The sequence below is a fragment of the Lycium ferocissimum genome, chromosome 6 (assembly GCF_029784015.1).
Source record: "Lycium ferocissimum isolate CSIRO_LF1 chromosome 6, AGI_CSIRO_Lferr_CH_V1, whole genome shotgun sequence".
Classification (NCBI taxonomy): Eukaryota; Viridiplantae; Streptophyta; class Magnoliopsida; order Solanales; family Solanaceae; genus Lycium; species Lycium ferocissimum.
Window position 1 is genome coordinate 10,206,573 of NC_081347.1, and position 27,225 is coordinate 10,233,797.

The following is a 27,225-nucleotide window of genomic DNA, read 5'->3' on the forward strand; positions in this document are numbered from 1 at the left end:
TTTAAATTTGTACTTAAATATCGATAGTTTTGGTTGGTTTAAAATCTTTTATTGAGGTAAAAAAAAATTTAAATAAATCATATTTTCTTTTATAAGTTTATATATTATATACTTATATTTCTTAAAACTTTACAAGCTTATATATATTACATATAGAAAGGAAAAATTATGTATTCACAGACATGCACATAGAGAGCTCCAACTTTTCAATGAAATTCTTTTCTTTCTTTACAAGAAAAAGATGGTAATTTCAATAGTGCAAAGAAGCATTTTCAGAAAAGTAAAAACTTTAAAAGGCGATTCTAATTTTTTTTTTTTTAAAAAAAAAAAAAAGAACTAGGATTAATAATAAAATGAATTAAGAATTTATCTTATTTATTTAGATTTGAACACAAAAAGAATCTTTAGAATATTTAGAGCTCGAATATTTAAAAAAAAAAATTGTGAATTTAACGATGTGTCTTATGATATAACTGCGCGAAGCACAGCCAAATTCACTAGTAAAAACATAAGCTTCACCATTTCATTTTAAGGCGGATTAGTTTTATGTTTCTCACTTTTCTATTTTTCCATGTTCCAGAAAAGAACTACTCCATATATGTATTGTCTTCTTTTGTTACGAAAGAATATTAATTTGCTTATTTTGGAACAAGTCTTAAGAGATTAAAGGATTTGACTTATACAAATCAGTAATAGAAGCATTGAACTTTGCATATCCGAATGCCTAGTCAAAGTGCTTAGCTTCCAACTAAAGAGTTACTACTTGTAGTATATATTTTCAAGATTTAAATTTGATATTTTTAGTTAAGAGTGAAGGGATCTCAAGTGCCAACTGCACAAGTGGTGCATAGAAAATCTATGAGTAGACTTATTTTTGTTCTTCAAATCTGGCCCTTGAAAAAGGAAAAAACAGGACATGCTCTTATCCACTGATATTGGCCACACCTAAAACTAGTTCCATCTCCAACGGACAAAAAAAATAGCAAAAATCAATTGACATGGCTTTCTCTGCAGCTTTCTCACACACCTCCTTCACATACTCTTCATCTTTCTCACAAACAAGAAAAAGAATTAATTATACTCCTTTTAGAAATACCCCTTTTATTATTAAAGCTGAAAAAGATTCCTCTGAACCAAAAGAAAATAATGAGAAGCCAAAATCCCAACAAGCAGCAACAACTTCCTCTACAACAGCCACTGCAACAAAGCCTAAAAAACCTGTATATTCTAGTGAGTACTATTGATGAAATATTTGTCCATTTCGGTAAATTCATTTTTACAAATTTTCTTTATAGAGGATTATCTTTGTTTTTTGTTTAATGTTTTGTTTTGGTTGGCAGTGAAGAAAGGGCAGATAGTCAGGGTGGATAAGGAGAAGTATCTTAACAGCATCAATGTGAGTTTTGTTTTTTGTTTTTTTTTCTACTTCTAATATTGAATTTTTCATGAATTGAGTGGTTGTTTACTAGTAACACCTTCGAAATGCAATTATCAAAATTAGCATAGTAAATATAACCTTAATGGCTAATAACTAAAATGAAATACAATTCACGACTAAGTGATAAATATAGTATGACATACATACATTTTGTATTTATTGATTTAATGTAAATATAAATGTACATAAAGTTTTTCCAATTAGCATTACACCCACCACATGCATGTCCGTGCTAATGAATTCAGACTAAGTATGACTAGCTCCAATGTTGATAATGGCATTGACTAGGATGGTCTGAGAATTAGAAGGAAATAAGAAAGAAAAAAAAATCAGACTAAAGTTAGTTACTTTTTAAAAAAAAAAGGAAAATTAGATAGTCAACTAGATATCCATCCTAGAAACGGATCTCTATCATGATCATCTCAAAAAGAAAGCAAAAAATCTGAAAACTACATAAAACATTAAGGTAGTGAATTTTCATTATTAGGTAAATGGCCAAACATGCAATTATGGGAAGATGAGAACTCTGGACTCCTTATAAGGCTTGAGCAATCCTCTTTCCTTTGAGCTAGCTTTTGGGTCCCTAATTTGGCATGGTATCAGAGCCAGGCCAGACCCGATCTGATGTGGGCCCTCGGACCAATTGATCAGTCCTGGATCGATGGGATGAAAATGCCTCAGGTCCATGAATACGTGAGGGGTGAAGAGAATATACCACATTGGTGACGAACGAGAACTCTGGGCTCCTTATAAGGCTTGAGCAATCCTCCCTTCTCCTTTTAAGCTAGCTTTTGGAGTGTGAGTTAGGCTCAAGCCCTAGTTTTGACATCTAACACACATTGCTTTGGTATGATTAAGAAAATATTCTAGTAATTTGAGCGTGGAAAAGGAGTTTTGGTGTCTAAATTTTGCCACGGTAAATATCAAGGATCTTTGTTGAATTATAAAAGTGGACTGTCTAACAGGGTTTTTACAATTTTTCAGTACTTGTCTGTGGATCATCCACCTTATTACAAAGGCCTGGACTACATTTATGAAGACCGTGGTGAGGTACCATTTTCTGATTTTTCCACTAATATATCTATGTTGGTAAGGGCTAGTTTAGAGGAATGTCAAGGGAAAATGCAATTTGAAATTACAATTTTATTCAATCATTTGGTATTCGATATTCACGGATCAATTAATTCAAAATCATGTCAATTCTTTTTTTTTTTTTGGGGGGGGGGGGGGGGTTGGGGGTGGGGTATAATGGAGGAAACCATTTTAAAAAATATTTATCAATTTTTCCATGTTTGATTAATCAAATTTTCAGGAACATATTCTCTCCAGTAAAATAAATTCCTTAAAAATGAGAAAAATGATTTCCCCGACGAAAGTAGGAAAAAAAAAAAAGATTGATAAGTGACAATGTGACATCCAGGGGCGCAGCTAGGTAGGCATCAGGGGGTTCATATGAATCCTCTCAGCGAAAATTACACTATATGTACGATGTTAAAAAAAAAATATATATATATATATATAGTAGATATGGAACCTCCTTGGCTTCTTCGTGTGTTTACTTCTTCATATTTTTAAAGCACTTGGTGAAAATCCTGACTCCGCCACTAATGACATCCACGTCCACCCATCTCCTAACCTTCACCAATACCACCCTATCCGCTGTCCGTACCGCTTGCATAGATTATATATAAATACTTTTGATATATAAATACTTTTGATATAATAATTTTTGCTTCCTCACTAAACATCAACAAATAAATTAGAAAATTACTTACTTTCCAAAAAAAAACATTTTCGTTCGTACCAAACAAACAGTGGGCCCTTCATAGGATGCGCTGCTTACAAAATTTGAACCGCATTCACTATTAGTAAGAGTTGGGAGGAAGGAAAAAAGAACTCTTTTACTTTTAATCATATTCCACTTGGTAACGCATTGTTTTTAATTATTATTTTTTGGTATGCGTTGGTTTTATTGATTTTATTTATTTAAGGTGTTGCATTAATCGTATCTCTTGTTAGGTGTTGGATTTGCGTATATTTGAGACAGGAGAATATGCACTCGTAAGTATACCTGTACCAAATTCAATTGATTGCATTCTTATTTCCTCTGTTGACAAACCATAGAATTAGCTGATCAGTCACTATTATCTTTATTTTATTTTATTTCGTTTCTTTTTTATAGTAAACGATATAAGAACTGAGAAAAAAGAAGTTGCAAACATTTCCTTTTAATAACTTAGCAACATTTTCAAGTAATAAGGAAAAAGAAAATTTGAACTGGAAGTGATGTTGATGAGAGTTGAACCTTCATCACAATCTCTCTCTTACTGCGTGTGATTAGCCGCTATTCTAAAAATTGGAATCCTAAAATAGGTGAAAGATGAATTTCTAAGATATAGGTCAGGTTAAGTACAAAAACAAGTATAATCAAATACTTTGTACTCGTAGTAAACCTGCAACACACACTTAATATTTAGGTGATTTTTTTACTTGGTAAACTTTATCTCATACTGAGAGTGTCTCACCATAAATTATTGGAATTCTAACTGTACGCTCTTACGGCGCATGATAAGATACAAATAAGACGACACGGTTTCTTGGGAACTAATTGGCTACAAAAAGAAACAACATATTACTTTCATTAGAATCTTGAACCTAACATCTTTTACCCTTTCCAACATATATATAAATATAATAATCGTTTTTATTAATTCAAACAACGGAGACATTGTCCATATAAAACCTGACACTTTGCCTATGCTACAGATTGGATGGATTGGAATACCAACTGCACCAGCTTGGCTTCCAACAGAGATGCTAATTAAGGTAATTAGCCTTTTAAATCATTCAAAATACTATAGCAATTTGCATAGTCTCATACTCATGTTGAACCTTATGATACACTACACCTCCTTGCACGTAATATTTAATGATACAGTTTATACCTTTGCTAAAAAGCCGTGGTTGTTAAAGTAACCCACAGATTCCCTAACCAAATCCAAATTTTGCAGTCTGATAAGCTGGATTACGAGAGAATATAGTAGAGAGCCCACAATTTCAGACCAGCACAAGCCAGACAAGATTATATCAAATTATCAGATAGACCAATGCTCATCGAAGATTAAGAGAGATGGGGATGGACACACCTCCAGAATTTACTTTAGTGATAGCTAAATGTATTGTTCTATTCTTAACGATCACTCAATCCTCTTCTCATTTGACACTAAAGAATCGTCAAGTTGATTCTTAATAAGCTTAAAAGGAGTATCCAATAGGTGCTGATTCAATCAGTAGGTAATGGTACGCAAGAGAAACTCCAACAACGATTAAAAGCCATTGTAGATCAACAGAGATAAGATATCAGTTAACATTAAATACCTTCCACATTGAATAGAATGGAATTAGTTTACAAATGAATAGCGAAATCTGTTCAAGTGTACCACTAAATATTTCATAAAAAATTATGGTGTATAAACAAATATACAGTAGGCAGGTAATAGGAAGGTCTCAGTGCACAGCAGCCTGTAAAAAAGGGAAAACGAAGAGTAGGTGTATCGAGTATAAGCTATCTATATCTTTTTGCTGTAAACAATGCTGTGCTTGGTATCAATATATGAAAGCAAAGCAATGAGGGTGGAGAATGACATGAAGAAACTACTAAAGAGAGGATGCCAGCCAAAAGCAGAACTTACAGCCTTCTCCTAGCACGCTTAGTGGCATTCATAAGTTCCACTAACGAAGGAAGGGGTCGAGGCACTGGCACATTCATAGATCGGTATAGTTTTCTTAAACTTGGATTATAACTCTTTGACAATCCAACAGCTGACTCAGAAATACAATACTCCGTTTCTGTACGCATCAAGATCTCCTCTTTACTCCTGATGTCTAAAACTTCACTTACTGCCGAGGTCTCACCAGCTTCCACCACAACCTCTTCGTTCTTAAAAGAAATAACCTGTAACTCATCGGAACCTCTGAATACAGAATCATTATCTGGAAGTATAGGCTCCTTTTCTTCATGTTTGAAATAAGAACCATTGAGCCCAATCCTCGCCCTACCAAATAATGTTACTGAAGCTGTTTTGCTTGGAGGAGACAAATGTGACTTCCTACAAATGCTAATAGATGTCGTCGTCGATTGGGAGTTGCCTGCATAATCTTGAGCATTGCTCTTGGCCAAAGGTGAGCTTGAAACCTCAACCACATCTGGAGCTGATTCTGTATCAACTTCAGATTCCACGTCTGTGGTAAACCCCAGAAGTTGCCAGAAAGGGTCATCAAAATTCCGATGTTGATTAATATGACGCTTCACATAATCCAGCTCCATAGCCTTGCAACTAGGTGTTGTAGAGACAACCCACCTAGGTGCAAGAAGTTGCAAAGCCCACTCCAGTTCTTCCTTTGATGAATGTATGGTGTAACAAATGTGCCAGACACCGAATATATCTCTCACTGGTTGATCACATCTTTCTTTTTTCTGCTTTTCGATATCCGGAATACCATCATCACATGCATACCACTGTGCTGATGCTCGAATAATTAGAGGCTCATGCCGAGAATCAGACTGAGCCTCTGTGATCTTGGCTTCTGCTCTTTGGTACAGTTTCGGAAACCCATCAAACAGTTGAAAACGAGATGATGCATCTTCAGACAAGATTTCAGGCACCATTAGTTCCAAAGCCTGAAAGCATTCTGGAGTTTTAGCTTTATCAACATAAATCTTGCAACCAAATGTCTGTGAGACATGCACAAGAATGTCCTCGTGGCCAAGAAGATCACATGTCAGATATACTGTAGGAGCTTGAGGGTGCTTCCATATGCAATTGATGATCTGTTTGTTGATAAAAAACAGTTTTGTGATGTTAAATATATTTATCTATCAAACAAGTTAAAAGAAAAAAGAATGGTCCTCAAGCTCATAGAAAAAGGTTAAAGACTGTAGACTAAACAGGAATGATTCATTTAGGGGCTAAAGCTATTGTCGGATTTGATAAGCATGATAAAATATCAAGAAACTTGAGGAAAGTAAGAATTAGTCAACGGCAATGGCGAGCCTTTGCTCTAGCAATTGATTTGAACACAGTGGAAGTTTGATAAACCTGACTATTCTGCATCTCCAGCTTGAATGTACAATTTTTCCTTATTAATTCCTTCCAACATAGTGTCCATTTCAAAAGGACACGTCCTTTCTCATCTCAATACACTTTCCAGGCAAGCATGGACATTCACTGGGATTGCAAGATACCAATGATTTGAACAAACCTTAAGTGCAAAACAGATAGTGGGACACATCTTTTCTGCGAAACAAAAGTCGAATCACCCTAAACAAGAACAGTTGCTTGGTGTTTCTAAGGAAAAATCACTGTCGAGAGCAGTCCATGAGAGTGTGAACCAGTGTTATTAAAAGCGAAAAGCGCAAAAAAGCTCTAAGGTAAGCTGGGGCTTTAAGCGCAAAGCACAAATAAAGCGTGGGCTTTGATGAAAAAAGGCGCAATGGTGAAAATTACAAATATATATATGTTGAGTCCAAGACTAATAATAATAAGCATGAACAACAAATATATGGACAAAGAAATTGTAAAAACATTAAGATAAAGTGAAATATCAATTATCTAGAGTCACCTATTCAAGAGAGACTCATTGTCAAGTAAAAGTATGTCTTAGAGCCTTGTCGATGACACTGAAGCACAAATAAAGTGAGGCGAAGCGCTCAACATGTTTTGAGCCTCGCTTCAGGGTTTAAGCGCGCCTTTGACAACATGGTGTGAACAAATTTACCAGAAAAAGGAGATTGTAAACTTTTCCCCAATGGTACTTGAGAACCATAAGCTCACAACTTCTAATGTTTTCTCACCACTCACCCGTGATTCACCAAGAAGGCAGCAACCTTCAACTTGTGCAGGTAGACATTTCTAATATGTTGGCCTTTCGGAGGACACAGTATGGCACAGTATACATGTCTTCAATACAAACAAAACCTGCTGTATATAAAAATCCTGAACTTCCTCATCTCATTTTAAAGTATCTAGCTGCACTATCTAGATCCAGTGACAGAACTTTATTTATTAGGGTGAATTGAATCAAATCAAGAAGCATCTGAAAACTAATTTCCCACCAGTAAAACAAGCTTTTTTCGACTGTTCAGTGAAACCAAATTATAAAGAGGTTGCATTCAATTAGAGCATTACTACAGTCGTACTTTCTTTACTTTTATTCAACATATTGGAATCATTACAAAAGGTTTGATTCAAAAACCCACTCCAACTTCAACAATTCTCATCTCTGGTGAATTTTGTCCTAAAAAGCATTCCCTAGCTACAGCCTTATCTACAACTTCATTTCCGACCCACAACGTGTAATTAAGTTAAACATCCATATTCTGGTCTTACCATTCACCCATCTAAGTTAATCAAAAACCTGACTCGAGAATTTAATTTCATGAGTTTGGTGTTCATTATAATCCCCTTGAGAAAAAGTATTCCGATTTCTTTGATTTTATTAGTTTCAATTTTAATTCGCAAACTTATACATATCTCATTTTTACCTTTTTTTTTCTTTTTTTTCTTGCATGACTATTTGTATCTACAAGATCCATTCCTCTCCTTCTGTTCCCACTGTTGTCAAACAGCAACTTGATTATGATAATTAGTAGTAGTAAATTATTTTGAAATCTATGGAGTAGATTTAGAAAATGAATGGATGGAGTTGTATTAATTTCCATATGCATTATGCTAACAAACTGAATCCGTTGTTTCATTATTTAGTCAATCCTAAATTTAATAAGATGCCCAATTCGGTCAATCCTAAATTAATTGTATTTCCATGCTAGGCCTTCCAAATCGCCTACATTAAGATCTTTAAGCAACACTAAAAACATCCAACAGAATTCAGAACCACTCCAAATAGATCCTATTCATGGCATCTCATCAGTGCTTCTTCGGATGTGCAACCTTTGTAGATCTTATGTTGAGGCTTTGATGATATGCCATGAATAAGGATTTATTTGCAGTAAAGTTTTTGACCCACTTAAGAGTGACCAGAAATATCTAGGGTGGAGATATATATAAACCAGATTGCTACAATTCGATCGTGTTCCTGGCATCTCGTTACTTGTAAATACTATTTGTCAATGCTAATGTTAGTAACGAGATGTCATGAACAACGAACAATTTATTGGAGTTTATTTCAGGATGCTTATGTCACCAGGCCGCTTTATACCTATGAATGTTCTACCTTTTCAGCTTTTTATTTTTGTTGAAAAAATGAAAATGGTATCTCAAAAGAAGTGTTCAAATTCTTGTCTATGTTCATTCTGTTAATCTCATTTTAATGGATCTTTAATAGGTTAATTCTTTCGAATAAATTCTAATGGTCGGCTTGCAATAGTAACAAACCCTTTGCTTCATGATTAGCTATTAATCCTCTTTACTGACATTAATCTTCTCATAACGTTGGAGCCTCTTTACCCATTCTCATGAGATGGTCTTTTATCTCTCTCTCTCTCTCTCTCTCTCTCTCTCTCTCTCTCTCTCTCTCTCTCTCTCTCTCTCTCTCTCTCTCTCTCTATATATATATATATATATATATATATATATATATATATATATATATATTCAAGTCTTTTCTTTTGTAAGGTAGATAACATACAAAGAAAAACTCTTCCTCCTATATTCTACTGTGCTGGGTTTTCTTCTCTATTTAATCTTTGTTGTTTCTGCTCCTAGTTTATGCTAGAAGAGCTTGTTGAATCCTGGGGATACATATCCTTGAGGGTAGTGTCCTTGACAAGCTATGAGAATTTCCAAGTTTTTGCTGTAATTTTCCAACATTTTTTCCATTCTAATAAGATTCCTGATTGTGAAACCAAAATGATACACATTTAGGGCAAGTACTAGTATTCCCTCAAACCCATTTTCTACTAGATATGGTGTTTAAGAAAAAAGAGGATTTTTGACATGTAATCTCAATGTGTAAAAAATCAAAAGTACCTTGTAAGGTCCACACAAATCAAAAGTACTTTGTGAGGTACACCCAAACAAAGAATGCAATAGGAACAGTTGGCTTCATCTCTTATTACCTAAATAATCTACAAAAAAAATTAACAGCTGAAGAGAAGTTCCTGTCGTGCTTATGGCTCTTGATTTAACAAGAATGCTTTTATTTGTATATAAGTATGGCTCTTGATTTAACAAGAATGAGTGTTAAACCTGTTGGATTGCTGACTGCCTGCTGGGCATCTTCAATGGAGACTGACCAAATGTGCAATCAAGGAAAATACAATCAATCTGGCACTTTGGTTCTTTTCCGGTGGTGCCCACATACTTTAGGGGTAATTGTTGCAAACACTCAATCGTGAGTCTGCAATCTCCTGTATGCAGGATGTTTCCAAATTTGCCTTCATACAAGAACATTAGAGCTCCTGCAAGTTGTTAACATCAGCCAAACATTAATCATCATAACCCTGTTACGACAAAGGTACTGTAGACGAAAAGATGCAAGATGAAAAACTAAACCATCAAATTGAGGCTTTGAGGTCTGTCCAAAATATAATCTTTAAGGCTTTGTTTTCCCCCACTCAACCAGAGTTTGCACGTTGACTATAAGACCACCTAGGGATACAACATAACCTCTTGAAAAATAAAGAAAAGAGCAGCAGATTGCACCTTACTCTAGGTAGAGACTCTAATAAGCCAGGAGTCATATATCACAGTCTTGTGTCTTGGTATTGCCAAAGATTAGCAAAAGGTTGCAATTTTTCAAGAAACCTCACAAACCTTAAGGATTTATGCTCTTTCTTAGAAAATGCATACATCAACTTAACGCCCATCCAAAAACATGTGAGATTTTTGCGAGTACGAGAATTTTCATCCAGACAGCATCACTTTAGGTGCCAAAAAGAGCTGGAACGGATTAGAAAAAAAAAAACCCATACAATAGTACATAAGCACGAGTCACCTAGCTCATAGATAGGACTGTTGCGTAAGAGCAGCAGCACATCCTTGATAAGCTGGGATGAGCTGCCAAATACTGACCTAACTAAAGCAAAAACATCTGTCCAGGACGAAGAAAGGAGGCCGCACCAAGTTTTTCCCACCTCGTAAAAATGAAATAAGGTAGTCACCTTTTTATCAGGTAAAGTGGATCTCATTAAACTTGCATTCAACATAGAAAAAATAAGAGTAGCTCCTGTACAATTGACCCATACCTCCTATCAAAAACAAAATGAGGTGGTCCCTTGACACAACTTCCATAACTTGGTAACCCAACAATACAACCAGTTGTCAATACACCAAGCCTGAGACATGTCAGATAAGTGACCGAGGGAAAATACATATACAAACAAGTGGACGCACAGTGGTGGGTCCACCATTACACTTTAGTGGTCAATAAAGCAGGTTGAAAACCATGAGGTCTCAGGTTCAAATTCGGACGTCATTTTCAAATCCCAGCAGAGAATACAATAGGGGATTTCTTCCCATTGATCCAAGCATCGGTGGACAGATTACCTGGTATCTATGCTAGTGGAAGGTAGCAAGCACCTCGCTGAATTAGTCGAGGTTTGCACAAGCTGGCTTGGACACCTCGATTATAAAACAAAAAAGTTACTCTTGTTATTCATAAGTTCGCCTAGGCATCAGATTATAACCCTCTACAAGCCCAACGTTTCATTTTGACCAGTCCCATTTCCCTGTTGAGGATGAAATAAAGCAGCTTGAAGCACAAACGCTTCTTTCCCATCCGCTACTAACCTATGAGCTTCCTACTGGCACGTCCAAAGCTTAAAGCTGCTATACCATTCACCAATAATTTCAATTGTGAGCAGTTGCATCCGACTACCTCACCAGTGGGGTCGTGTAAAGATGCTGTTGGAAATTCTTTTTAGCGGTTTAAAATAACTTTTTGATTGTTTGGGAAGATGGTTGATAGAGAAAAAGAAAATAAATCAAAATATATGAAAATTGGTAACGCTTTGAGGTGTGTAGAACACTATCTCAGACAATTATTTGTCCAACTCATGGTTTGCTACCAAGTTAATGGCAAATATTCTCCCAAGATACAAAAAAGCCTACTGAATTCTGCAACTAGCAATACTGAAGAATTCCCTGATACTCTGATTCTAAGTTTGCGAAGTCACTTTGTAAATCTGAAAATTTACTGCAAGCTCTCTTTCTCAATTATCTCATCCAAAAATCAGTTAGTCCTTCTATTTGTAAACCAACAAAGGCACCCATTCATGACCGGTCTTATCTTTGCAAAGGGTTTCCTTTCAATAGCGCATCCTTGCATGAAGAGTCACACATTTCAAACAAAAAAACTCTTTCATGAAAGAATATAGCCATTCCGAAAAGGTACAGGACTAACGTTGATGAAATTTACCAAGTACACCTAAAGATGCACCTAAACTTAATATAAGCCGAACTGTAGATTACACCTAATAAGGAACTCCCAGTAGATAATATAAACAGTACCAAACTTCCCAGAAGAAAAAAATATAACCAGCAAATTCCCTTGAACACAAAAATCTACTGGAAAACAAAAAGCAGAATAAAAAATCGGGAAAAATAAAAGGAAAGGCCTCACTGCAGATTCATACACACCTGGGCAATGATTGGCGTCAAAGGCAGTAACCGTGAAATCACCATCAGGGTCTTTGATCACTATACATTGCCCAACCTCAATACCCACAAAAAATGATCCATCAAGCTGTCCAAAAACACGTAACGTTTCAACATTTTCATACCACATTGACAAAATAAAATAACAGTTCGAAGACAATCCATCAAATGGGTAACAGGCAAAAGAACCAAATAAGATACTAAAAAAAAAAATCCCTTTTCACACTCAAATTCCATCAACAACATATAGGTTATCCCTAATACTCTCTCTAATATAATCTACTAAGTCATCAGAGGTAGTGTGTGAATTATATAGGAACATTTGTATTTTTTAAAATCATGAAAATATATGGTTTGTACTACTAGCTTTATACATCTGTACATTCTACAGAAAATTACATATGGCTCACAAGATTTTCCATATTACTCCTCCAATTTGGATTGATTCAAGTCTCACCAATAATTAATACTCCCTTTGTCCCCTAATAGTTGCCCTGTTTCATGCATCGAGATTTCTCGAGAGTTAATTTAACTAATCTTCAAAGCTAAATTTGATTAGATCAACCCAATATTTTAACAATTAAGACTTAAATATTCAAAAACTATACAAAAAATACTACAAGTTGCAACTTTTTGCATGTTAATTTGTTCGACCAAAAAAAAAAAGTACATTTAAAAATATTGGACAAAATTCATATAGTTTGACTCTCTGTCCCAATTTATGCAGCACCGTTTGCTTTTATCTGTAACACAACAATGTCACCTTTCTATAATTAGAAACATTTTAACTTTAAAATATCCTTTTTACCCTTAATAAAATTATGTATAGCCACACAAATGTTTAAGATTTATTTTACATTCTTTCTTTCTTATTAAACTCCGTGTCAAGTCAAATAGTGTCACATCAATTGGGACGGACAGGGTACTACTTTTCATACATCTTAATCAAAAAATTAAAAAAAAAAAAAAAGGTGGGTACCTGAGGATAATGGTGTAGAACAAGAGTTTTGGTGATTTGGGAGCAATAAATAGGATATGAAGCATAAGTGCAGATTCCTTGAGTGTGATCCTTATGGGCATGTGTTAAGAAATGGTGCCTTTTTGTACTTGATTTTGGACTCCATGTATCTACTGAAAATGGCAACCCTTTTAGCATTTCAATTGGCATTTTTCCGATTGGAGATTTGAGAGGGAAATATTGAATATCTAAATATGGAGGTTCGAAATGGGTGCCAAACGAATAATCCTGTGTGGTGAGCTTTATTTGTGGTATTATATGATCGCCAATTTGATTCGTTACTAGAATTAAGTCATTAACCGACTAATTTGAGGGCAATTTGAACGATTGTCCTTATTCGGCGGTGGTCTCTAATTTTTGTCCCTTAAATTGCTGGTTTTTAATTTGTGTCCTTTGCTTTGAATTTTGAGAGAAAAATATTTTTTTTGCTTTCGAATCACAAACAAGAAAAATACCTTTAAAGTAAAAGAAAAAAAAATCGCGCGGCGATTTTTTTTTAAAGAAAGCGAAGAGCAAAATTTAAAGACTAGCAATTTGAGGGGGAAAAAATTAAGGACAATCAGTGCATAAAAAATGCTAATTTGATAGTGCAAATGTCATTTGCACTTTTGTCCCTATTTTGTGTTGCTCTTTAAATTTTGTCCTTCAAAACTAAATTTCAGAGATTCGGGGTGGTCTTAATTTTTGCCCTTCGCTAAATTTTCATTTTTGCACGGAGAGAGAAAAAAGTTTACCTTCAAGTAAAAGAAGAAAAAAATATTTTTTTGCCTTACACGTTCATCTGCCTTATAAGACCGGCTTTCCGCGAAGGCTTGCAATTTTTTTTTTCGACTGAGCGGGGTTCGAACCTAGAATCATGAGATATTTTTTATCACCTTTTTAAGCCGCAATCTCTAAGAAGAAAATTTAATGCCACCAGTATACCAAAAATGAATAATAGCAATTTGAGGGGGAAAAATTAAGGACAATCAGTGCATAAAAAATGCTAATTTGATAGTGCAAATGTCATTTGCACTTTTGTCCCTATTTTGTGTTGCTCTTTAAATTTTGTCCTTCAAATGGGCTGGTCTTTAAATTTGCACGATTGCCATTATTTGGGGGTGGTCTTTAATTTTTGCCCTTCGCTAAATTATTTTGCGGGCGACATACTTATGTCAAGTCCATGATAAATGCGGGTCCGAACACCTTCACTCTGTACGATGGGGGCAAAAATAAAAATAAAAAAATTCGAGGAAACCTATGGGAGAGGGCAAAATTTAAAGAATATGAAGGGCAAAATTTAAAATCATTTAAAAGAAAGGGAATTTTGCCTGGCTTCGAACATAAGGCAAAAATAAAAATAAAAACGTTGAATTTAAGAATTTTGCCTCCGTAAGGCAAAAAACAAAGACAAAACTCTACCTTAAGGTAGAGGTTTGCATTCAGGCAAAAAAAAAAAAAATCAATCAATTACAATTTTTCAAAATTCTGCATTAAGGTCTAACTTTTGCCCGAATAGGCCTAATTTTGCTACAAAACTCTGCCTTGTGATAATTTGAGGGACAAAAATAAAGACCAGTGCCTTTGAAGGGCAATCCACACAAAAAATGATTTTTTTCCTTCAAAATCAAATTTATATGCATCATAATATACACAAGTTATGCCTCAAGAAATATAAGTTTGATATTGAAAGGCAAAAATTAAAGATCAACCCATTGAGGGGCAAAAATTAAAGACTAATCCATTGGAAGGACAAACCGTGACATAATTGCACCTTTTTGTTTTCACTCTCAAGCAATGTACCCATTAATAACGACGGAATCAGAATTTTACTAAGGTAAATAAAAAATATAAAGAATATACTACTATTAAGCAATGGAGATTCAATAAATAGTATACATGCTAAAACAAAATACTTTATCTATATACGAGTATAATTTTCCGGCAAAAGAATTCAATGGACTCTTTGACTCTATAGGTGGCTCCGCCACAACCCACTAGCTCTTTGATAAGACATAATTAGTTTAAACACACAGAGTCTTATAAATTATAAGACTATAATTTGCAAAGGAATATAATAACATACGCAAACAAATTAACACCTAATCCATGAACTAACATTTATAACGTTTTATATCAACCAGGTCTTCAATTTTTTAGGCACAAATTAAAGAACTGATGTACAACTAGGCATGATTGGAGAAAGGTACAAAGGGTTAGTAGCCAGCCAGTTTGCTAATTGAGGGAAAGCAGCCTATTAGTTAAGATAAATATATACTATTGACTTTAAATTGATATACAACCAAACTGAGACAAACTATACAAAAATCAACTAGTCGGCCAATTTGGCAAATGGGACTATTATATGAAAAAGAAAAACATTAGTAAGACAGGAACCACAATGGAGGGCCCTTATTTATTTTTATTTTTATGGTAACTATGAATTTCATTAGCAAGTAAGCTAGCCAAAGTATACTAGAGCTTCGCATCACATTAAGTCATACAATCACAGCAGTTCAACTTCACCTATTGAGGGCCCTTATTTTAATCATCACTAATCTTTTTTTTAAGAAAAAAAAAAAAGTTCCAACATTTAGAATATTCTTTTTATATTTTAATATTTTTTGTAATATAAGCCGATAAATAATATTGATTCACACACGGACACGCCCGTATTTGTGGAATTCGTCAATTTAAGGATAAAAGTGAAATCTAAGCCTATTAAATAAACAAACCATTTAGGTAATATAATTGATTGTTTCTTTACATTTGAAATTATTTTTTTTGTAATATAACCGATCAATAATATTGCTTCATACTTGTGTATGATAAAAGTGAAATCCCTTAATTGCTGCTATGTTAAGTTTTAAATGGTTAACTGTGTGGGACTTTTATTTTATATGTAAAGACTTTGACTTCTGTGCTGGTAAATTCATGGTTCATCTAGAAATAGTTCTAAAATTTAGGAACGAAACTAGAGAGAAAAAGTCATTTAAAGATAGGGCTAAAAAAGAGTCAAACCCCCATCCCCAACAACTTTATCTTGCTTCCCCCACTTCTAGAGAGATAGTAAGTGTTCTATACTTTAATAGAAAGAACTAATTCTTGAAACAAATCATTGTTTTATAAGCATTGCGTTCCAGCTCCGTCCACCAAAGCTTGAACAGATGAGATAAAATCACTCAATATCTTTGCCTCGATTCAGATTTGTATGAGAGATCTCACAGTCCTTAACACACTTCATTTACTGTTAGGTCATTGGCGTTGAGCGTTTGAGACGAATCTCTTTTAAGTGAGAATTGGAAAAGAACACCTCCTTTTTGTGCAAGACTCCAAACAAGGAAATACATTTTTCATTTTTGTCCCTCACTTATCCACTTATCCAATGACAAAAGAATTGAAGCCACTAACAACACAGACAAACTCTTTTCCCCTGTTCATCATTTTCCTTTCTTTCAGTTCCATATAATCCAACACACAATGCAAGAAAAGCCCGGCATTCATTTCTACATGAATATTCATAGCTAAATCTACTATAAGAGGGACCGGTCTCGTAGTGATCTTTTAGAAGAGACAATGTAGATTCAATCAAGTGGCCATCTTGCATTTACATTGAGAATGAAGTACATTTTACAGATCTTATATTCAAGAAAATACAATCCCTCCATCATGCAACCATGCCCAGGTCACCCGAAATTGCTCTTGCTAATGCATCCATCGAACAGAAACGCATCACTTAGAACTATCATTGTCCTGACTTGGCACATAGTTTCTGCAATACTGGGGGGACCCATGCGTGGTGCGATCCGAGAAACTTTCTCCTCGTACATCACATGGAACTAAAGAATGGGTCTCGTTTTCAGGGATCTAGATGGTGTCTGAGCTCTAAATTGAGGGATTTCGAGCCACGGATCAAGCGTTGTTCTTGTGCTGGGCCTTTGTTGAAACATTGAGTAATCATTCACATCGTATCCACTCTGGCCCCCGATGGCATACGATGGATGTGGAGGAGAAAGATAACAGCTCTTACGAGCAGGTTCATACTGTCTTAACGGGCTAGATGTCGGAGATACTGGTAAAGATGTTATGGTTTTTACATTTTCCCTGTGGATATCAACAAAAGAACAGTGAGATGCTGAGCCGAAAACAAACTAAAAGTAAATAAATTAAGGTAATTTTGCAAAATGCCATTATTACCTTGGGCAGATCGACGGTCTAGAGACTGTGACCACTGGATGGGATGCATAGTTCCCTTCATGGGGAGATATATTCCTTCCAGGAGAAATATTCCTTCCATTATTGGGATGCAGCTCCAACACTGGCTGTAAAAAAGTAAATTGAATAGGGAACTTCAGAGAGATATATACCAAACCGCCTAAATGGAAATGGGAATGGAAAGCATACATGATCAGTTTCAAAAATCAAAATCTTTTTTTTTTTTTTTAAATCACAACGACCAAAAGTAGAATTTACCTAGTATAATTTAGGGATCAAAAATACTATTATGATTTTTTCTGGCAGATTGGTTAGACAAGCAGCGAACTGGTACAGCCTACCAGCATTGGGTTGGGTATAGTATGGTACCTAATAGTGATTAGGCTCGTAGATGGTTTTAACATTGAAGAATGAAACATATAAACTAGAGCTTACGGTCCAAGGGAAGAAGACCTAGACTGATTTGAATAAACCGTCAATTAGCTCGTACTAATATCTAAGACATGTTAGACATAATTATTTGGGTAAAAGTTGTAGACAAGGTTAGATTCCTTCTCTTCTTATAATTGTTCTTTTTAGTAAGTTATGCACTTAAAAGGCTTTCACTCATAGTCTTATGGAACAAAGACTGCAATGAAAAAGATTATCAAGCAACATCCGTTAGTCATATATTAGGTCGTCTTGTGTTTGTAAAACCATTGTTTCATATGAATTGTCCTCCCAACTAAACACCATGTAGAATAAGATTACAGGGTCTTGTGTGGATACGAGTTTTGATACCTTAAGGAGAAAGGGTAGGTAAGGTTTCAAATTTTGGGAATTAATGTAATAGAGTAAGGTTGTGAAAGGCCATACAGTTACGTTACCCAGTTAAGGCCCAGCTGATATCAAATTGTCCCAAAAAAAAAAAAAAAAAAAAAAACAGAACAAAAAAAAAAAAGGTCCAGCTGATATCTTCTACTCAGATACCATTTCTATGCTCATTCCTACTCCCTCCGTCCCAATTTATGTGAAGGTGTTTGACTGGGCACAGAGTTTAAGAATGAAAGGAAGCCTTTTGAAACTTGCAGTCCAAAATAAGCCATAGACATTTGTGTGGCTTGAAATCGTCTTATTAAGGGTAAAATGGGAAATTTAAAGTTAAGTTGTTACTAAATATAGAAAGGTCTCATCCTTTTTGAGAATGACCAAAAAGGAAAATGATTTGTTACTCCATTTAAACTCCAACCTAAAAATAAGGAGAAAAATCACTTTGTTGCTTTGAACATCTAAACCCATCTAAATTTAGTTTCAGTTTTAGTTTTCAGCAAAAATTACTTGAAATCAGAAAGCAATTGGTTATAGTTTTATGAATTCCTAATCATCAATTAATCAGATTCTGCAATTACTAACAAGAATTGGTAGGTTCCTCGTGACAGACGAGGGGAAGAAACTGCCACATTTCTCTAGAAAGGATAACTTACACTTAAGCAATTCTCCATTGCTTGCTCTTTTTTAAGTTCCTTTCTCAAAGATCTCTAGTTTGTCCAGAGTGTAATTTCACCCTTTCCAAGATAATTCATTATAGTTTTGCAAAAGAAGGAAAAAAGAAGTAGAGAGTCCATTAGACAAATCAAAAATCTCAAAATCTTTACCGGTGTCCGGCTTCCATCAAAGGAGCGAGGATATGATTCCTTGGTTACACCGACATCCGCAACTTTTGTTGTACTTTGGTTTTTAACGAAAGGGTGCTCTAGTAGTTGAGAAGCCGCAGGTCGCATGGACGGCTCCCGCTGCAAGCACAACCTTATAAAACTTTTTGCATCATTAGAAAGGTGATCTGGAATTTCAGGAAAGTCTTTGCTGTTTCCAATTTTAAATATGGCAGCAACCTGTTGCATAGAGGGCAATCAAAGACACTTAGATTTGAGTTCTCCAGATGATCCCGGGAAATTCATTTTTTCAAATATTGCAACTCTTACCCCTTCATACTGGCTCCAAGGTGGCTTTGAAGTTGCCATTTCAAGAATTGTACATCCCAAACTCCAAATATCCACTGCAAGGCCATAGCCACTTGTATTCATCACCACCTGATCATATCAGAGAAATGGAATAATGCTAAGTAAGTCTTTGCTAAAAATGTTGAACAAGGAAAAGCGGGTATGCAGAAAATGGGAGGGAGGCATACCTCAGGAGCCATCCAATAAGGACTCCCTTTGAAAGAGAGCACTGAGGAACATGAAGTTATCTGCTCCAAGGAATTATAAATGTTAGTGCATGGATCAATTGCAAGAAAAAGAAACTGTTCTAAGGGATCAGACACTTTCCTTTTAGTAGCATCAATTTTTTTTAAGAGACTAAAAAAGTAGAAACAAAAACAACAACAGAAACAAAGATAACTTTTATCTTTCGCTAGGCTACCACATCTGCTGGTTCTATATGAACGCCTAAATTCATTTACCCAAATAACTAAAATAGAATCACAAACAAAAGGACCAAATGACAAGTTCAGATTTTTCGATGTTACTGGCAAGTATAGCCTACAACAGCAGTCTATCAGATTCCCCCTATTATTGTGTGCAAATAAAGTCAAAGGCAAAGTTTTGAAATTAGTTTTGTGACACCTTTCAGTTAAAAATGGTTAGGAAATAACTTTCACAATTGCGCTGCTACTTACATGTTTTGCCATGCCAAAATCAGCTAGCTTGATTACACCATTAGGATCTACTAGTATATTGGCTCCTTTTATGTCCCTGAAAAGAAACAATTGTCCTTTGAATCTAGCAGCGTCCTCAGAATAGCAGAATCATCAGTACTTGTACCATAAAGACACACACCTGTGAACCGTATTCCTAGCATGTAAAAAGGAAAGGCCAGAAAGTATCTGTCTTGTGTAGTTTTGTATAACTGGCTCTCTGAATGGCCCATATTCCTGCAACAATTTATGTATAGAACCGCCCGAAACGTACTCCAAATAAACTGATAGAGTTTCTTCATCCTGAGGAATAATTAAAATAAAACAGTTATGAACTAAATGGGAAGATCAAATTTATGTTGAACAGCGCAACTAGGTTACGAAAAAAAAAATTAATATGATCAACATATTTGCCTAAGTCGTGTAAATATCAGAACGATAATAACATAATTATGCGCATCCAACTAAAGCATTTACTCATACCAGTTCACTTCCATAGTATCGAACAATATTTGGATGTGTCAAGTTACTGAGTAAAATGATTTCCTGCACATAAAGATAAAATCCTTCAGGTTTCAAATGCAGAATAGAAAAGGAAGATATTAAATGAAAGACCGGAGATTAACGATTAAAGATAAAAGTTTATCACGGACTTTGAAAGGAGAGGATATTAAAATTATGAACAGAAATATACTGAAACAGTAGAGAAAAGAGACGCGGTCATTTATCAAAAGAGCATTAATGATAACAGAAAAGAAAATAAAAGAGACCTGGTTCAATTGCTTAAGGCACTCTTTGGAAGTATGATCATCTGAAACCACCTTGACTTCTTTTATTGCGCACATCTGTCCATTCTCCCTGTTCATGTTGAAAAGCGTGATTAACTATGTCCGCCAGGAATTATATCCACCCGGTCTTCCATAACACCAATTCAAAATTAGCATAAGATGCCCTATACTAGAGCCATGATGCTCCTGAACCTAGTTAAAACTCTAAGGGTTCGTTTGGTTCCTGATTAGAGTTATGCATGTTTTAGTAAGGCAGAGTTAGTTATGTCGGGTTTAATTATTCATGTATTAGTTATTCCATCTTATACCTGGCATAAGATAATACATAAATTGACTCATAACTTATACATATTATAGTTATGCGGAATTGTAAATTGGTAACCAAACACTGTACTATGCTAAATTTTATACATAGCAACTAAGTGCAACCAAACTAGTATTAGTTATGCTGATTTTAATACATAAATAATTTACTTCCTAACAAGCAACCAAACGACCCCTAAAGTCATGGATTAAGAAAAAAGCTGGAAGGCTCACAAACCTGTTGAATCCAAGATAGACATGACCAAACGTGCCTCTTCCTAGAAGCTTGCCTTTCTTCCATTTTGACATGCTAATGGTTGAGCCTTCAGCCACACCACAAGGTCTTGGGTTTGGTAAAGCAGAAGGACTGGGTGGAGAACCAGGTGGAAGGGGCAGCTGATGACATTCACTCCTCGCATCATCCAATTTGCCCGTTGGAGAGTCCAGATTAATACTCGAAAACCGAGGATGTAAAGGTGACGATGTGGTAGTTGTGGGTCTGGAACGAACTGGGCTTCGTGCCAGTGGGCTCAACCTATTATCTCCAAGTCCTCTGGCAACAAACATAAGTGTCCTCATAGTTAGGCTAGTACAATGGACGGATAAAATTGAAAAAAGTACTTGTAACTCATGCATCTCGTGTATTCCGTGAAAAGAAAAAGAAAAGAAAAAAAAGAAAAAAAAAACAAGGAAGGCAATTATACCATGTATAAAGAATTTGTTCTGAATTTCCTAATTGAGCCTCCTGAAAGATCAATAATTGAACTACAGCACACGGAACCATAGAAGCAAGCACAAAAATCAAAAAATTTAACATAAATCTCACAGGCTTAGCATTTTGGGTACACAAAAATAAAAACAAAAAAAGGGCAGGTGATTGGCAGACTCATTAATCAGACCTTTGATTCACTATGCAAAATCCACCAAGAGCCACCTGAAGAAACAAAAATGTAAAACTAATTGAAAGCATATAACAAAGCCGCTCTGACTTATCAAAGCTGAAGTTGGAATTTTTAACACAACAAAGCCCTTTTTATCCTGTCTCTCTAGCTTATCAATATACACATTCATTTTGTTGAACACAATCCAATCCAATCAACAAAAGATCTAATCTTGAGATCAACCCACAACCAGTCAATCTAAAGTCAACCAACCCCAATAACCATAACAAAAACTCATCATCCAAAAACCAAAAAGACTAAATCTAAACAAGAAACAAAAACACCAAAACCTACAAAGAAAGTAACTTTAATAAAAAATCATAACAACACCAACCTAAAAGTATCCAACAGGGCTTGATCATTATTAACAGGCCCCTTTTATCCAGTGGCTCTAGCTTATCAATATACATTCAATTTGTTAAACACAATAACCATTAACCATAACAAAAACTCATCATCCAAAAAAACTAAATCTAAACAAGAAACAAAAAACACCAAATTCCACAAAGAAAGTAACTTTAATCAGAAACCAAACAAACACCAACCTAAAAGTATCCCCACCATAACCACAACCTCTAAGCCCCACCTCATCCCCGTAGTGTTTGCCTAGAGTATATACAAATGCTTTTGGGACAATATTTTCGACTTAATAAGACGTTTGATTCAATATGCAAAATCCACCAAAGAGTCACCTGGAGAAACAGAAATATAACCTAATTGAAAGCATATAACAAAGCTCCTCTGATCTATCAAAGCAAAAGTTGGAATCTTTAACACAACAAAGCACCTTTTATCTAGGTACAATAGCTGCCCCAATATAGTCTCTCTAGCTTATCAATATACATTAAATCCAATCAAGAAAAGATCTAATTTTTATAACAACCCACAACAAGTCAATCTAAAGTCAACCAACACCAATAAACACAACAAAAACTCATCAAACTAAATCTAAACAAGAAACAAAAACACCAAATTCCAAAAAGAAAGTAACTTTACACAAAAATCAAACAAACACCAACCTAAAAGTATCCAACTGGGCTTGATCATTATTAACAGGAACACCATCAGATGATCCAGATGAGCTAGTACTTGAAACTGAAACTGAACCATGATCATTTCCAACTGAAGGCATAGGTAAAGGATGTGCTTTATCCAAAACAGAACCTGAATCAAACCCTGAAAAAACATCACCGGAACCACTAAACTCTTTACTACTTCTTGGTGAATTTCTATTAAGTAACTCATCAAAACTCCTTGGTTTATCCCTTTCTCTAAGGTCTTTAGATTTTGGATTATCTTTGTTCTTGGAGGATTTTTTTCCCCACCAAGCAGGCATTTTTTTCCAGTGATCAACCAACTAAGTCAAGAAAGAATGAAATCTGTATATTGGGTTTTCAAGATTCTTTTTTTTTTTTTTCAGTGATCAACCAAACTGAGTCAAGAAAGAGTGAAATCTGTATATTGGGTTTTCAAGATTCTTTTTTTTTTTTTTTTTTTTTTGGTTTTCAAGATTATTTATTTTGGTGAAAGGGGGGATGTATTGTTGTTGTAGCTGACGAAGAAAACTTTGAGAAGGAAATAGGAAGGTAGATAGAGAGTGGGGAGCAATGGCCTGCCAAGTTGGTTGTACGTGTTTTGCTGTTTACATCCCTAATATATGTACTATTTGTCAATTTGTATACTATAGTACTGATTTGTTTTGTGGCTTCTTTGTTTGGTTGCTTGCTTACAAAGAGTGTAAGTGATAGTAATAGAATTTTGCTTGAGGAAATGGTACTTCTTAGTTCATTTAGTATAGTAATGAAATGAAACTGTACTTTTGTAGTTTCTACCTTGGTTATACAAGGACTATCTTGCTTCTATTCTTTGAATTAGATATAGTTTTAGCATTCAAATGATATGAAAGATAATAAGTATATTTGATATGTGACAATGCGAAGAAGCATTTGAGTTGATGATCATTTTGTTCTTTTTACTTCAATGTTGACCTATTTGTTAAGTGAGGAAGTTACTCCTTATAAATACTTTTTTATTCATTTGAACATTTGATAGTTGTTTTGTAATTTAAGATAAAGTTACTTGCCGAATTTAATAGAGCTAATCATTCTATTTTGGTAAAAAAAAATTCAAGATGCTTCTGAATAGTTTTAGCTATGCATAATCTCATAAGGAATCAAAGCACGATCAATCATGTTTGAAATAGGTAAGAAACTAATATACATTTATGTTTTTGAAATGCGACAATTTGGCCAGTAAAAGTGATGAAAATCTCTTACTTTTTCTTAACGAATTAATTTATTTACCAACAAAGCGAACACTAGATACGACTATTACGTAATATGACGTAAAGTATAGAACAACGTAAAAGACAAAAGTATAAAATTCGTCATAAATGTGATTCATATGCGTGGTCAAATGTATTACTGCGACTTTTATGGCAATTGTATCATTTTTTACTGCCACAGCAGACATCTAGTTGCTCATTCATTTTCAACCACCTGTATTTATCAATTTATAAAAATCATCAAAGAGAGATAAACTTGTCTCCGCGGTCGAACTACATTTTCGACCTATTAAATGATCGCATCATACAATCTAAAAGTATCTAATTGGGCTTGAGCAGTAAACATAATCATCATCATATGACCCCAACAAGTTAGTAGTCTATTGAGATCACCTAATCGATACAAATCTTTCTATTTTATTGCAAGTCTTTTGAGATACTTCAAAATAGCTTTAGCTATGTAAAATCTCATAAGGAATCAAAGCATTGATCAATCGTGATTAAACCACATAACATAAGAAACCTAGACCCATATTTATTTCAAAATGTGGCAACTTGATCAAATAAAAGTGATCAAAATCGCTTTCTGAACCAACAAAGCGAACACTAGATACGACAACTAATCTGACGTAAAGTATAGAATAACGTAAAAGACAAAAGTATAAATTCGTCATAAATGTGATTCAAATGCGTGGTTAAATGTATTACTGCAACTTTTATGACAATTGTATCTTTCTTCACTGTCACAACAAACATCTAACTGCTCATTCATTTTCAACCGCCTGCATTTGGCAATTTATAGAAACAATCAAAGAGAGATAAATCCGTCTCCATTTTTTGTCTTTATGGTCGAACTACATTTGATACCTCTTAAATGATCGCCTCATGCAAACAAGGGGGTCCTAGAGACAATCAAGGTCTATGACGTGATGATCGACGTCACCTTACAATTCACTCTTAATTTCACATCTGGTGTTCACACTCTATGAATGATGAAATTCCGATAGATAGTTTGATTCCTTTCAGTGGTTGTGGTCAGTGAAAACTTACAATCATGGATTGAAATACTGAAAAATCTTCTATTCTTATCGATGTCATATTAAACCAAAGTAACTGAACTCAAGAGCCACCTGTGATAGAGACACATTGTCTCATATCCAACATGAATTTGAATTATTCCGCCTAGTGAATCGGAGCTATTAGATGTATATAATCAAAAAGAAAAACAATGAGGAAATTCGGAGTTAAATGGTAAGCAAACAAAACTATACAGATGCAAAGTGAAAAAATGATGCAAAATGAAGGAGCAAAATAGAAAGAAAGAGGGAGTAGGAAAGAAAGAGGGAGTAGGCACTTGTGGTCCCAAGTCCAATAGAAAGAAAACACTGCTACAGTGAGGAACAGCTCAGGAATTTTTGGGACGGCAGTCAGTGGTTGGATTAAACCGAGGGGATGACGTGGCTCTTCTTTTTTTGTCATTTTATTTTATTCTGTATCATACTCGATTTTAATTTACGTGGGACCATTTGACTAGATGTGATATTTAACAAAGAAAGTAAAAAATTTAAAAGTCGTGCTCTAAAATAAGTCTTAGATATTTATATAACGGTAAATTATTTTATAAAATTAAATTATTTTTAAATATAAAAATATAACTTTTTTTTAGATGGATTAATAAAAAAGTGTGTCATTCGGACAGAGAGTTATAAAGACGGCTTTCTGGAAATACAGTTGACTCATCACTCACGTTCGCGTCTTACATGTGGGCGCGTTTGATAAGAGCAAAATATAATTCGAACAAAGTATTTTATTTTAGAAATTACTTGTTGCATTATTTTTAGTGTTTAGTTGTATATATATAAAGTTATACTAGCAATACATGCCCGTGCGATGCACGGATCGAATATGTCTATTCATTTTAATTAGCCAGTCTTTAAAGTTTGTATTTTAAAAATAATTTTTAAAAATATTCTAATTGTTAATATATATAGCAACATATAGAAAATGTATTTTATGTATCATCACTTTAGTTATAATTAAAAAATGAGGTTTAAAAATTAAAAAATATATGATAGAATTAAGTCTTTGAGATGGAAAGAGGACACATTTCATTGTCATGATAATGAAAGTTGTTGCTCATCAATGTGAAAAAGAAAATTAGTAAGAATATGAGGGAAAATTAATATTTTGATTATAGATTTTTTCTTTTAAATTCTTTAATATCTTATATGTATACCGACAGGTTGATATTCATTTCAATTAACTAACTATTCAGATCCAAACATAAAAATCATTGTTGTATATATTGGATTTTTTAAAAGCAAAACTAATAAAATATTTTTATTAAATTAATTAAAAATATATTATAATTTTTTATATTAACAATTATAGATAAAAACAATTGTTACAAAGAGATCAAAATTAGAAAGATATATGTTATATTGTAAATCACGAAATTTTAATTCAAATGAAAATATAAAGTAATACATTTTATAAATGTAAAGAAATAATAATCGAGAGGCTAGCGAAAGGAGAGTAAAATAAGTAAAGTATGACAAAGAAGGAAAATGGGGATAAAAGTCACTCCCTCCCTTCACTTTTACTTGTCCACGTTAACATATCAAGAAAAAGAAAATTTTCTTCTTCTTAATTTACTTTTCACATTAATTACTCATTTTCAAATCATTTTCTGAGGCTATTGAGACTATACACCAATAAATATGGATATTATGATAAAATATATACTTCATTTATTAATTCTTAAAGAACGTGAAAAGTCAAAAGTGGACAAGTTATGTGTAGGAGAATTAAAATTGAAGTGCATACGCGTGTACATGAGAAGAGAATAAATACTCAGTATTATGACATATGTCCAAGTGGGATAAAAAAGTAATTAGTTAAAGTGTATAATTTATATAACTTTTGGTACAAATTTGCATTGCTATTGTCCGTTCTCTCTTTACGTTTAA

At 34.3% G+C, this 27,225-nt stretch overlaps 3 protein-coding genes across 3 annotated transcripts; 1 reads left to right on the plus strand and 2 right to left on the minus strand.

The window, feature by feature from the left end:
- The first annotated feature begins 841 nt into the window (after window positions 1-841).
- Window positions 842-4,710, plus strand: LOC132059288 (NAD(P)H-quinone oxidoreductase subunit O, chloroplastic). Its single transcript, XM_059451866.1, has 6 exons — window positions 842-1,230; window positions 1,341-1,396; window positions 2,423-2,488; window positions 3,458-3,499; window positions 4,205-4,264; window positions 4,450-4,710. Exons 1-6 carry the CDS (start codon window positions 999-1,001, stop codon window positions 4,477-4,479), a joined length of 486 nt encoding a protein of 161 aa, XP_059307849.1. The 5' UTR covers window positions 842-998; the 3' UTR covers window positions 4,480-4,710.
- A 77-nt stretch (window positions 4,711-4,787) lies between these two features.
- On the minus strand, window positions 4,788-13,285 carry LOC132059287 (uncharacterized). Its single transcript, XM_059451865.1, has 4 exons — window positions 13,034-13,285; window positions 12,037-12,142; window positions 9,646-9,857; window positions 4,788-6,269 (listed from the first exon to the last, which is right to left on the minus strand). Exons 1-4 carry the CDS (start codon window positions 13,220-13,222, stop codon window positions 5,127-5,129), a joined length of 1,650 nt encoding a protein of 549 aa, XP_059307848.1. The 5' UTR covers window positions 13,223-13,285; the 3' UTR covers window positions 4,788-5,126.
- A 3,249-nt stretch (window positions 13,286-16,534) lies between these two features.
- On the minus strand, window positions 16,535-23,590 carry LOC132059289 (mitogen-activated protein kinase kinase kinase 3-like). The gene is made up of 11 exons (XM_059451867.1): window positions 22,992-23,590; window positions 21,270-21,584; window positions 20,711-20,798; window positions 20,424-20,486; window positions 20,083-20,243; window positions 19,923-19,998; window positions 19,434-19,493; window positions 19,228-19,335; window positions 18,901-19,137; window positions 17,249-17,373; window positions 16,535-17,155 (listed from the first exon to the last, which is right to left on the minus strand). The coding sequence occupies exons 1-11, from the start codon at window positions 23,306-23,308 to the stop codon at window positions 16,891-16,893; spliced, it is 1,815 nt and encodes a 604-aa protein (XP_059307850.1). The 5' UTR covers window positions 23,309-23,590; the 3' UTR covers window positions 16,535-16,890.
- Window positions 23,591-27,225: the final 3,635 nt, after the last annotated feature.